The sequence below is a fragment of the Euleptes europaea genome, chromosome 6 (assembly GCF_029931775.1).
Source record: "Euleptes europaea isolate rEulEur1 chromosome 6, rEulEur1.hap1, whole genome shotgun sequence".
NCBI lineage: Eukaryota > Metazoa > Chordata > Lepidosauria > Squamata > Sphaerodactylidae > Euleptes > Euleptes europaea.
The window spans coordinates 98,324,051-98,337,368 of record NC_079317.1 but is presented as its reverse complement, the minus strand read 5'-3'; the positions used below and the strand labels follow the sequence as shown (position 1 = coordinate 98,337,368).

At 44.8% G+C, this 13,318-nt stretch overlaps 1 protein-coding gene across 1 annotated transcript in view; it reads right to left on the bottom strand.

Annotated features, from left to right (window-relative positions):
* Window positions 1-2,410: 2,410 nt before the first annotated feature.
* SIGIRR (single Ig and TIR domain containing) overlaps window positions 2,411-13,318 on the bottom strand; it is a 46,593-nt gene continuing 35,685 nt past the window's right edge. The window contains exons 9-10 of the mRNA XM_056851674.1: window positions 8,336-8,510; window positions 2,411-2,610 (exon numbers count right to left, since the gene is read on the bottom strand). Coding sequence (XP_056707652.1) covers window positions 2,417-2,610; window positions 8,336-8,510 — 369 coding nt within the window. The 3' untranslated portion in view covers window positions 2,411-2,416. The remainder of the gene's footprint in view (window positions 2,611-8,335; window positions 8,511-13,318) is intronic.

Below are 13,318 nucleotides of genomic sequence, written 5' to 3'. Positions count from 1 at the left end.
ATTCCCCAGGATGGGAACAATTACTGAGCGCTTTTTATCTTTTTCTGTTAGAGCCTGGTGAGATAATCTCACAATAAAGGCACAGCCCTGTCCAACAATCACATTCGTTGAGCACATTCTTAATTTGATCCCATTTAAATGAACAGAACTTAAAAGGGCATTAACTGTGGCTGGATTCCATCTTTCTAATGCAGTTGTTAATCATTTGTTCCCAGAAGGGTGCGCTTTTGCTGTGTCATATTTGCCAAACACAGGATGTGCGATACTCCATACTTGAGGAAAATACTGTGTCTCCAGCACCTTGTACATTCATTGCTCTTGCCGTCTGTGGCTGTTTGAATGTCCCAGAAACCTACTGTCCCTTATCATCAGTAATGACAATATGACTCAACTGCCATGTCTGTGCACAGTTCCCTCTTGAGGTACCAACCATGTATGCTAAACTTTCTCACTGCTCCTGTATTTCAGGAACACTTTATTTTACATTTTTTTAAAAAAAAAATTGTGGTGACTGTACATTTGTATGGAACATACACAGAATATGTGAAGCCAGCACTGGCTTTGTTTACAAAAAAATAAGTTGGGAAAAAAATTAAGCTATCCTCCCATCGATTGCATTAAAAAAAACCCTGCATGTTTCTAGCCCTGCATTAGTGCTACAACGAATACTGAAAAATCTGTACCAGGAAAACCCAGCTAACATGAAAAATCGTGCTCTGGAGCAGACTTACTGAAGAGCTATCCTGTCACCTTAATAGTTCTTGAATGAGCTGGGCTTGTCCTGGTCTTCTAGATGCTGTCTCTACTCTAAGAATGCTGTGGTACATTATACAGCACAGCTCTTAACCTGGAGGAGGAAGAGTTCCTATGCAAACTTTCACTAGACTTCTATTTTGCTAGCAGAAACCAAGCAACAAGTGTAAGTAATTTACTCAGAGCAGGATCAAAAATCCAGTTCAGCCTCAACTATAACACCAAGTGGTCTCATTTTTGACTTCCACATACCAGAAGGATTCCAATCAGTTAAATAATGCTACTGTTTTTGATGGGGAAGAAATCTCGATGTGTGTGAATACTATGAAGCCCTGGAACTCTGCCGGCACTAAGCACCAATTCCAACTTCACTGTTAGCAGACACCTTTCCGCAAGAAAGCCAGCAGTCCACACTTCTTCTTGTCCTGGGACAGATCTGCAGCAGCCCCCATTTTCCAAGTCCATTTCCCTTTGATGCTAGTTAGCAAAACAGCAGCAGCTCAACAGCTGAAGCACCAACGGCCCATTGGCGACAGAGGGGGAAAAATAGTCCACAACTAGCTTAAAACGATAAGCTTTAATTACATTCATTCTTTAAAAAAAAATGAGAACAGCTGCCCTGTGAACTGATCAGGCAGTGAACAACCGTGGTTAAATACAGCTCAAGAAAGGCTTGTTGATCTGCTACTATCACCCATGCAAGGGACATCTACAGGGCCTTACCTGAAGAGAGCAAGTTGGCACAGGATCCTGGATGGACCCTGTGCCAATCTTTTCCAATGTTACTATTGCAGAGGGCACTTCAGCTATTACGCTAACTGGGCCATAAAGTAAAACTTGACCTTGTGCCGTAACTCTAGATCTCCTGTACCACCGGTTCTCAAAACCTCTACCCTGTGTGCCATGGTTTGCTTGAGACATCAGTAGCCAGTTCCTCCCTCTGCATTCAGCACCTAATGGCATCAGGGACAATCAAAGCTGCAATCCCAATCCTACTCAGAAACCAAACAGTATGGCACTCACTCCTGGGCAAACATGCTTATATGATGTCTTTAAGGCAAAGTATGTGTACTGGGAAAATTAATGCTGCCCTAGGGAACTCATGTCAATGTTCTTTTTCTCTAGTATCTTCAATTGCCCTCTTGGGGGGAGCTTCATCCAAAATGTTGCTACCACGCCACAGGCATTGCTTGCTATCGTATTTAAAGCAAGAGTCAGGGTCTTGGCCCTGACAGGCCCCAATGCCAGCCAGTCATAGGTATCAACTTCTGTAATTTCAGGGCCTTTCCACAGATGCTAGCAATAAAGGAGCATGCCAATCCTGTTGTTAAAGTCAATCCTGGCATGGTGGTCCACCAAACCAATAGCATCGGCGAATTTGCCACATTGTCATTCAAGACAACCTTTCTTCCCTGAAAATTCCCCTTGATTTTTAAACACGTTTTAAAAACACAAGATGGACATCATATAACTGTTATTGTAAGGCACTATTGTCTGAAAATAGCGAGACATTCCCCAAGTGTCACTAACACTACCTTCAGCAATCATAGCAGTTGGGGAGGGAGGAGAATGGTATAAAGAAACTAGCCAAGCAGATTATCCTTGTTAGGGACTGTCATGCTACTAAAGATTGTCAGATGAATAGAAATATCTCCAGAATCTCTCATATGTCATCTTCTGTCACAAGGCAGTAAAAGTCTGTCCTAGCTCCGTAGTTGCGAGATCCCAAATCAGAAATGTCTATCTCATTCCTTTGGTTTTCTCCGAGCTGCACTTCATCCAATGTACCAAATGGGGGACCATCAGAGCCAGTCATTCGAGGAGGTGGTGGACCTTTGAAAATGGGACCTCTGACACCTGTAGATATGACAAGGATATGATAGGAGTAAAGGTCGGGTAAAATGAGGGAACATTCACATTAGACCTTCAATCATTTGGATCCCAAATCATTTAGGGTTTTAAAGTCAAAACCAGCACCTTAAACTGGGCCCAGGAACAGCCGATACATTCCAGTCTCCAGCTGCCTGTCTAGCAGCCACCTTTTGGACCAGACATTTCAATGGGGCTTGCACAGAACAAGTACCTGAGGGGCTGTCATAGAGAGGAGGGTGCCGAGTTGTTTTCTGTTGCCCCAGATGGTCGGACCAGAACCAACAGGTTAAAATTACATCAAAAGAGTTTCCATCTAGACATTAGGAAGAATTTTCTAACAGAGCGGTTCCTCAGTGGAACAGGCTTCCTCGGGAGGTGGTAAGCTCTCCTTCCACTGAGGTTTTTAAGAAGAGGTTGAAGTGGGTCGTGCTGTTCAGATGACAGGCTCTTAGAATGTTTCACTTACTGAGAAGTGAAGGTATCTTATTCAGCCAGTCATTGATTAAGCAGGACTCAACAACTTTACTTACTTTTTAAAAGCAAGTCTTTTTATTGATATACTTCTAGTATTGATATACTTCTAGTAAAATATGTGTAAATGCAGATTATCAAGTCTTTAACACTTCTATAAAAACTCTTATAAAATACAATGTATGTATTACAATGTATGCAGTAAAAGCAAGCAAGTCTTACATACCGTATATACTTGAGTATAAGCCAAGTTTTTTAGCCATGATTTTTGGCTTTAAAAACTCACCTCGGCTTATACTCGGGTCAATACGGTAATTCGCCTGCCAGGCCCTCTCCCAGCGTGCTCCTGCCGGCCAGCTGATAGGCGGGCTGTCCCGCCTTCTCCCCCCCACCCCACCCAATCGCGCCTTCTGCATGGCAGCAGCGGTGGCGGTTTCTTCCCCCCCACTTTCAAACAACATTTTTATCTATCAAGAGGAATACCTTTTATTCCCTCTATCAGATATCAGGAGCAGTGCAGTAATGTCTTAGTAGCAGCAGCTCAGCTCTCCATGACCATATATGGGCTTCCTTTCCTTTCAATCTATTTTGCTTAAAGTATAAACACTCATTTCTGAGTTTCATGATTACATTATATACTTAATTTTTATACCATCATCTTCGTTAGGACAATATGCATTAAATGAGACTACTTAGAAATCTGTAGCACAATGTTTAACTATATAACATAAAACACAATTATTGCTTACATTGTCACTTTGTGACCATCTGTTAGTAACACATAGCCTTGAGCAAGATTACAGAAGGCAAGAAAGCATATTCTTGATAGGACTGTAGGAACCTTTAATGCCTTTAAGTTATAAAAAGCACAGTTTAAGCTATTAATGCACTCTCAGTACATTAAGATATCTTGAGACCTTGAGAAGGGCAAAAGTGTTCTGCTTTTGAGATTCTGACAGCTGGCAGCTGAATCAGAAAGGTGATTTTAGTTACATCTTACTGATAGATGGAAGGTGCTCTGCTCTTCCCCCTTCAAGGACAAGATCAGAGTGACATAGTTAGTTAGCTCTTGAAAGAGCTGACCTTGAGAGAATTCTATCAGCCTGTTCTAAGGACATTTGCATTACACAGGCTTTTCATTATACAAACCTCTGCAGTGGCTCAGTTTGCATGATGTGTTTAAGCTCTATATGGAATTAATTCTGCACATGTTCACAAAATACCATAATTATATCAGAGACCGTGACAAGGTTAGATGTCCACCTGTCAGCAATGCTGATTCTGTGATCTTAGGCAGATGATGAGAGGGAGGGCATCTTGGCCATCTTCTGGTCACTGGGTGTGTGTGTGTGGGGGGGGAAGGTAGTTGTGAGTTTCCTGCATTGTGCTGGGGGTTGGACTTGATGACCCTGGTGATCCCTTCCAACTTTATGATTCTATGATCTCCCAAGTGGATGGGCACCCCCTGTTATTTAGTGGGAGCCAGTCATAGGTATCAACTTCTGGATATTCTATGCCATGTGGATATTCTACGCCAAATGCAGAAACACTCTGGCCATTTATCCTAACCCCCCTGCAGTTTCCATCAAAGGGCAACACTTACTGTTCCAAAGACCTCTAACATTCTTAGTTTGTTTCTCCATCCAAATCATTTTATATTCTCCTTTTATACACTGTGTGTCTTTGGCTGTACCCACACGGGATCTGGATTCCACATGTCCCCCAAACTGAAGCTAATTAAGAAGTCATTTTTCTCTGGCTCGAAGGAGAAACTGCAGGGTGGGTGGGAGTTAAGCATCCATGTGCATCACTTTCAGCCACTACAGGGAGGGGGAAGTGCCAAGCTCTGCTTTCAAAATACTTGCAGCTACGCCCCATTCCCCCTCCCCTTTAAAACTTGTTTTCTTTCCCTCCTGATCTGTGCTGTAGCCTTGCAGTGCAGCTCATTAGGAAAATGGAAAGTGAGGACAAAGGAGGGGGCTTCAAGGCTGCCGAGGGGGTAAAAAACAACCTTGCATCTGTGCTTTTGTGAAGGTAAAATAGAGAAAATGGGACAAAGCACCCAGGGGGCCTTGATGGCCAGGACAAAGAGGAGGATACAGCAATGGCAGGAGAAGCAAGATAGGTGATGGTGACCAGGAAGGGGGGAAGAAGGGAAAACTGGATTTTCCTCCCCCTGAGATTCTTATGGATCCCCCTTTGGGGGAATGGTAATGCAGAAGAAGAAGAGTTGGTTTTTATATCTCGCATTTCTGTACCTTTAAGGAGTCTCAAGGTGGCTTACAATTGCCTTGCCTTCCCCTCCCATCAACAGGTACCTTTTGAGGTAGGTGAGGCCGAGAGAGTTCTGAGAGAACTGTGACTGGCCCAAAGTCATCCAGCAGGCTTCATGTGGAGGAGTGAGGAAACCAAGACAGTTCTCCACTCTTAACCACTACACTGTGCTGGCACTATAGCACCCAATCACATGGGACAGCCTTCCCACTTTGGTGAAGACCTCAACTTCTGCATAAGAATGTCTCACAGAAACGGGCCTTATTTTAGCAACACAGACAACCAAGAAATGACGAGTTTTGAAATCTCTACCACATGGTAAGCTCATGGCCTCATATTCTGATCTGAGCTACTTCTTCCACTTTAAATAGGCACCATTCCACAGTGAGTACAAAACATTTTATGAAAGGTTATTCTTCATGCAAGCTGGAGAACAAAGAGCCTCAAGCACCCTGGCATGTTGCTGGAAGGGGCCAGCAGACAAATGAGGAAAGCATCCAACAAGGTGTGTGGCAACACCAGGCAATGAACAATGCCTATTAATGACACTGAACGCACACCCTCAGCTAAATAAGCCCGAGCTGCTGTTCGAACACAAAGAAAAGCCCAGCCAAGCCCATTATTTTCTCTCTTCTTCTCTTGACAGTAAAATCACCGCATACAAGCAAGCTGGCCTTTCTGTTGCCAGTTGCTCGTAAATCTTTTATGACCACGGAACTTATTTTGCTCGTGTTACTAAAATTAAAATGTATTGCTTTGCAAGCTCAGGCTGTGTTAACAAATATCCACTGCCAGGACTTGTTCTCCAAAACCTCTGGGATTTCTGCCCATAACTGCACTTCCCTCCTATTGATCCACTGTGCAGCTGGAGGCCTGGGAAGGAAGACACAAGGACCTCCTGTGTTCTCTATAGCCCCAGGCTCCGAGGATGGAAAACTGCCTTTCGGCATCTCAAATTCCTTCCAGTTCTGATCCCTGGTTATATTGGGCAGCACGTCCTGCATGAAAGTTATCATTCTACTTCCTGTTTACAACGGGGGAAAGTGGGGCTGCGTCCACAAACTGCAGCAGGATTTTTTGGGAACAGGAAGATGAGGCTGCCCTTTAATCACCCCCTGTCTAGGCTTTTCCCATCCTCAGCATGCTCTCCCTAATTGGGTTTGGTGCAATCGTTACAGAAAGAACACAGTCCAAGCACAGTAGCACGCTGCCTGGATGGGAAGATGTGCATTTTCAAAGGCCGAGCCTACATCAGGGACCTTTTCCTTATGTCAGCCCGTCGAGGCTACCATTTCCCCTCATTGCACTACCAGAGGGCCTTTTAAAAAAAAATCAATAATTACTGTTGCACTACAGCATAACATTGTAATGATCTGTTGCCGCGATCTACTAGTTCCTCTGAATTCCCAGCTTTCATTCAAGAAGAAAGTCTCTAGCCCTTTTCATGCAATGAAAAGCTGGAGATAGTATTTAAAAAGAACCCCACATGCAAAGCTGGGAATTCAAAGGGACTAGTAGATTATGGCAACAGATAGTTATAATATATCTGCTGGTGTGGTGTAGTGTTCCACCACCCGGAAGCCACAGAAGAAGGGCCTGTGATGGCTGAGCTGAAGCGAATTTTGGCAACTAGGGAAAGCTTTTCAGTGGGGCTAGGTTAGTATTTGGATGGGAGACCACCAAAGAATACCAGGGTTGCTGTGCAGAGGAAGGCACTGGCAAACCACCTCTGAACGTCTCTTGCCATGAAAACCCCAAAAGGGGTCGCCATAAGTCGGCTGCGACTTGACGGCACTTCACACACACACACACACACACACACACACACACACACACACAGATAAAAAACACTGCTGTGTAAGAAGAGGTCAGGCAATCACCATTTGACCAAACTGTAGAGACTTGGTTGAGAGGGGTTATAAAAGGATTGGGATTCCATTGTGTGCACAGGCATTACATTTTTTCAAAGGGTCACTTCCTGTCAAACAGGTTTTGCACATTTTTAAACAATGCAAAAACCTGTTTAGCGTCCATGAGTGCACGCAGCAACTCACTGCCTTTCAAAGCACCTTCACTTCTCTGCAGAAACTATCCTCTGACTCTTGCCTTACTAGGCTTCATCAATCTACGATGTCTACGCATGTCTGCTCATCACAGAACTTCATCCGAAGAGGGTGTACACAACATTGCGGCGCAATCCAGTCAAAACTACACAAACAGCCATGAAAATACAGAAAGGAAGTACAAAGCCAGCTCACAGCTCAGATGGGAAATACTCTTTCAGGCAGCAACAGAGGTGTGGCAAGGAGGGCCCTATAAGTCTTGCATGAGCTCACCTAAGTACTGGTTATCCTGTGGTAAGCTGGAACACTTTAGCCAAGGTGCATTCTTCTTTAATATGTCTGTCTTGGCAACGATATGCTTCACAGCTGGTGGCAGCTAAGCTTTCAGTATTCTAATGCCCCTGAAAGCTCTCTCATTTTGACTGTCATTTTAAGACTTTTTTGTGTTTGGGAGAAAGAACCAATGAAAGACCGAGACACCGGACCATCCCACAAGGAGATATGGGATCAATCATGGATTATGAGATCTGAGTGAGGCTCTGCTCCAGGTTCCACTGCCTTTGGATGTAAGGTTTTTGGTGCTGAGAAACGGGGCCTTCTCTCCGGTGGCCCCCTCACTGCACAACTCCTTGTCCAAAAAGGCTCACACGGCTGGCTAATGCTTCTGCGGCTTGTATCGTTAAATTACAGTACAATACAGTAAAATACAATGCATTTTTTTAAAAAATCCATCAGTAATTAAAATCGACCAGTAATTAAAATCTACCAGAAAAGCCTACAGCAGTGCTTGAATCCTATTGATATGCTATTTAGGGATGAAGAATGTACACTCTGATTAGCTTAATTCAGTCTAATTCCTTCAAAAAATAGTGGCAGAGCCAAGATTAAAATGGTGTCATTACCAGCGTCTCCCTCAGGGTGAGATTCCCCCCGGAAATCCAAGTAGTTGCTGTGGATGATCAACATGGGGTCCTTATCTTCCTGGAGATGGGTTTGGGGGTCTCCTCTGAGGCCTCGACAGGACACTTTCCGTGGCAGAGCAAGGCACAGCTCCTTCCAGAAATCAGATGAAGGTATCTAGAAGAGCAAGAAGAAAAGCACAGGCTTCTATTACACGCACGTCGGATCATTCACATGCAATCCCCTCTTGAAGGACATCGGTGGGAAGGTTCCAGCAGCTCTGCCTTAGAGACAGCATTCTCAGAAGGACCCTCTTGGTCCACAAAGTACAAACATCATGACAGTCTCCCAAAGGACAATACTCATCTCCCTCTGGTTATCCATATTCCTTCAATAGTATCTCCAGTGAGCTCTGCATACCTCTTTGAGCTGAAACACACCACAGAATCTACAAGGTATTAAGGAGCATTGCTCCAGATGGAAGGCTTTTTGGACCAAATAAACAAAGCAACAGACTTTGCCTTTCCTGTAACAGAGGTTTTTTGTGCAAAATTCCCAGTGAAAGGATGCTCGTAGATTGCCTTTGAGGACCTAACAGGGATGCAAAACCTGCTAAGAAGGAACCCAGCACATGAGAGAAAGTGTAGCAAGGGTGGGTGGGTCCTTTAACCTGGATGTAGCAACAGCTGGCTCAATTTCCCACTCTGTCACTGATTAGCAAGATTTGGATCAAGCCACACACAATCTAACCTGTGACTGTGGGCCAAACTACATGTTATGGCGGACAAGCCTACTTCCAAAAATGACCTCCTCGTGGTTGCATTCTCCGCAGTCCCTGTAATATCTCATTTGCATGTTATCCAAGTACTTCAAGAAGGAAGGGGTGTCATATAGAGGATGGTGCCAAGTTGTTTTCTGTTGCTCCAGAAGGTCGGACCAGGACCAATGGGTTGAAATTAAATCAAAAGAGTTTCCGTCTAGACATTAGGAAGAATTTTCTAACAGCTAGAGCGGCTCCTCAGTGGAACAGGCTTCCTCGGGAGGTGGTGACCTCTCCTTCCCTGGAGGTTTTTAAGCAGAGGCTAGATGGCCATCTGTCAGCAATGCTGATTCTATGACCTTAGGCAGATCATGACAGGGAGGGCACCTTGGCTATCTTCTGGGCATGAAGTAGGGGTCACTGGGGGTGTGAGGGGGGAGGTAGTTCGGAATTTCCTGCATTGTGCAGGAGGCTGGACTAGATGACCCTGGTGGTTCCTTCCAACTCATACCTTGTCCCTCCTATTAGTCAATTACATAGAGTAGAGGAAACACACAAACTGATGTCACATCACAGGCATTACAAGGAAAAAGAGTACAACATTCAGTAACAAAATATGAAGTGGTACAACAACACAAGAGTCACTGGAAAAATTGCATGGGCCAATGAATGGCAAGCAGTGGCTGCATCCACACAGCAAGGATTGTCCTCTGTTTTAAAGCCTCTGCTGTTGCTGCTACAAATGGAGGCATTCACGCTGGCAACAGAATCTCCCTAAGGGAGTTGTCTGCATACTTTTCTCCATCGACTGTCATTTCCCCAGCATTTTCTCCTGCTTCCAGGGCTTTTTAAAGTTGGTAATTGCTATAGCAGTATAATAATAACTAATGTTTTTGAAAGCCCTCAGAAAGCCCTTGGGTAAGGCAGCAAGGAAAATGGCAGCTCTGAGGAAAAGAAAGAAAGAAAGAAAGAAAGAAAGAAAGAAAGAAAGAAAGAAAGAAAGAAAGAAAGAAAGAAAGAAAGAAAGAAAGAAAGAAAGAAAGAAAGAAAGAAAGAAAGAAAGAAAGAAGCCATGTTTAAATATTTGAAGGGATGTCATGTTGATGAGGGAACTAGCTTGTTTTCTGTTGCTCCAGAGACTAGGACATGGAGTAATGGATTTAAACTAATAAAAAAGCGATTCCACCTAAACATTAGGAAGAACTTTCTGACGGTGAGGGCTGTTCGATGGTGGAATGTGCTGCCTCGGAGGGTGGTGGAGTCCCCGTCTTTGGAGGTCTTTAAGCAGAGGCTGGATGGCCATCTGTTGGGAGTGCTTTGATTGTGGGATCCTGCATTGCGGGGGGGAAGTTGGGGTCACTGGGGATGTGGGGGGGAGGTAGTTGTTAATTTCCTGCATTGTGCAGGGGGTTGGACTAGATGACCCTGATGGTCCCTTCCAACTCTATGATTCTATGAAAATGATGTAAACATGGTGGTATCTGTGAAAATGCAAACTTTCCTATCCAGAATGTGTAGTGATTGGAGTAACACACAGGTGTGGGAAAGACTGGAGCAAAGCAGGGAGAAACCTGGAAACAGGATGCTTAGAAGACCATTTCATGTGGATGCTATGCACCGCTCCAACCCCCAGATCTCCAGTTTGGAAGCCAAACCCCCAGGTAGATGCAGCCAGTGAAGAAAACGGAGACCAACACAGCTTCACAGTACTCATGCAGAATCTGGCATTGGGCATTCTGAGAACCACAGCTTTCACTTGTTCCAAAGCACAGCTTCAACCCTCATAGCAACAGAGAAAACGCATGAGCACATAAGGGGCAATGTTGGATGGGCAGAACAGGGGACATCGATGTCCTTCACAACTCCCTTTTCCTGACCCTTTGACCATACTGCCCCACAAGTTCAACTTCCATTCTTTCCCTCTATCATTTCAGTCCTTGGAAAGTCTGGAAGCAAAATGAATTAGGCATGGAAAACAATTCCATGCAATTATATTAAATTATTTATGTAACATATTCAGAGCATATATTTTTAGAGTGGAAATGATGCAAAAAAGCCAGGGAGGTTTATTTGAGAACTGTACAGAGAGTTGCCTGTGCTCTTGAGGGAGAGGGGAAGGCTGGCAGGGAATCTTCCAGTGCCGTCATGCTTTTGCAGACCCAAGGAAGCGCAACATTCCTTCCGATTGCAGCCTGATCACTGGAGGTGTTGCAAATTCAGAGCAGAGCTGCTTTGTCAGTGCATCTCCCTAGAGATAACAGGATAGCTAGCTAGAGAAATAAGTTATTTTGTTGTGGCTCCAGGCTGTAACAGATAGACCTATACAAACCATGCAGATGTAAATTTGTACATCGAAACAGCAGCAACGTAAAGAAAAATGAAATATATACTTTGTGAGGAAATTAATGATCATCATACTCATCCAACCTACAGTCAATGGCATGAACAACCAAAACATTTTAACACCGATTGGTTACACTAAGACAAAAACACGGCTACCACACCCTCCCCACAGAAGCAGAACTGAGAGGCAAAGGGGTATTTATTGTCCAGTGATGAAAAGAGGTGGCATGAACTTTCAAAGGGCTTTCGGAGTTTAAAAACATTGGGGCGGCTTTGTATTGGCAACGCCACCCAACCCTTTCTTGATTCCAGGCTGCTGCTGTTCTGATTCTATGTTATTGGCTTTCTTGCTGTGTTATTATTGCTGCTTGTGGGCTCTTAACTGCTTTATATACTTGAAATCCCATATAGGATGGAAAGTTGAGGTAAAAAGGTTTTAAATAATAAATAAACTGCATTCTGAGCAATGCAAAAGACTTCCTAGCACCTAAGCAATCACCCAGGGCGTTGGGTAAAGGTAAAGGTAAAGATCCCCTGTGCAAGCACTGGGTCATTCCTGACCCATGGGGTGACATCGCATCCCGACGTTTCCAAGGCAGACTTTGTTTGTGGGGTGGTTTGCCAGTGCCTTCCCCAGTCCTCTTCCTTTACCCCCAGCAAACTGGGTACTCAGTTCACCGACCTCAGGATGGAAGGCTGAGTCAACCTTGAGCCGGCTACCTGAAACCGACTTCCGTCGGGATCGAACTAAGGTCGTGAGCAGAGCTTTTGACTGCAGTACTGCAACTTAACACTCTGCACCACGGGGCGTCGGAGGTGCACCAAAACCAGCCGTCGCTGCCCCACCTGCCCACCCATATCAACGGGGTCTGCTGCAGCAAGCAGCAGCTCTGGGCAGTGCCCCTGGCCCTAGGGGGCAGCCCACACTGAGCTTGCTCTTCCCTTCCCTCCATCAGGAGAAGCCCTCTAATTAGGGTTGCCAGGCCTGGCCAGGAAACCAGCAAGAGACTGGGGAGGGGTTGGGACATGGGTTGATGTCTGCCCACCGGTCATTTTAAATTTTATTTCTCTCCCTCCACTGCTCAGAGCGGCAACAGGAAATGCCAACTGGGGACAGAGCATCCCTGTCCCATGAGGGGGCTAGCGATCCCAGCTGACTTCTTCCTTCCTTCCCTCTCTGTTGGGGCAGGGCAGGGCTGGTTTTGCTTCCCCATTTGCCCCAATGGGGAGACACGGTACCGCGGCAAGCCACAGCCCCAACTCCAGCGAAGGTGGTATTAGTGGTGGCAGCTTCGCCACAGTGTGTGTGTGTGTGTGGGGGGGGTGACGGAGAAAAACAGAGGACAAATTTTAGCTGGGTTCAAAGAAGGGGTTCAAATCACTGCTAATAATTAGAGTAGAAACACTTTTCTTTATTGCTTGAGCGTGATCAAGGAAAGCACCTATTCTTAAGAAAGTTCAAGATGCTGACAACTTTACAGGCAAAAGCACAAGCATATATAGGCAAACTGACATCAGGAACTCGCAGCACTTTGACACCAATTACATAATGACAACTCAATACAGCACCAAATTGTAACCAATAGAAAAGCAATCTATTGCCATTTAAGCACGGGAGGTTTTGCCTTGGATTTCCCACTCTTTAGATGCACTTTCTCCACATCCATATTCTCAAAACTCAACAATAAGCCCCCATGCAGAGTTCTGAGAATTTGGATGGGGAAAACGTGCATCTATAGAGGGGCAAATCCAATACAAAACCTTCCATGAATAAATGGCCAATACTTCCTTCTTATCACACTTCTAAGAATACTACTACCTTACCTATTTCACTCCACTAGCGTAAGAAGAATCGCTGACCACTATGTTTAAGAAAACAGAA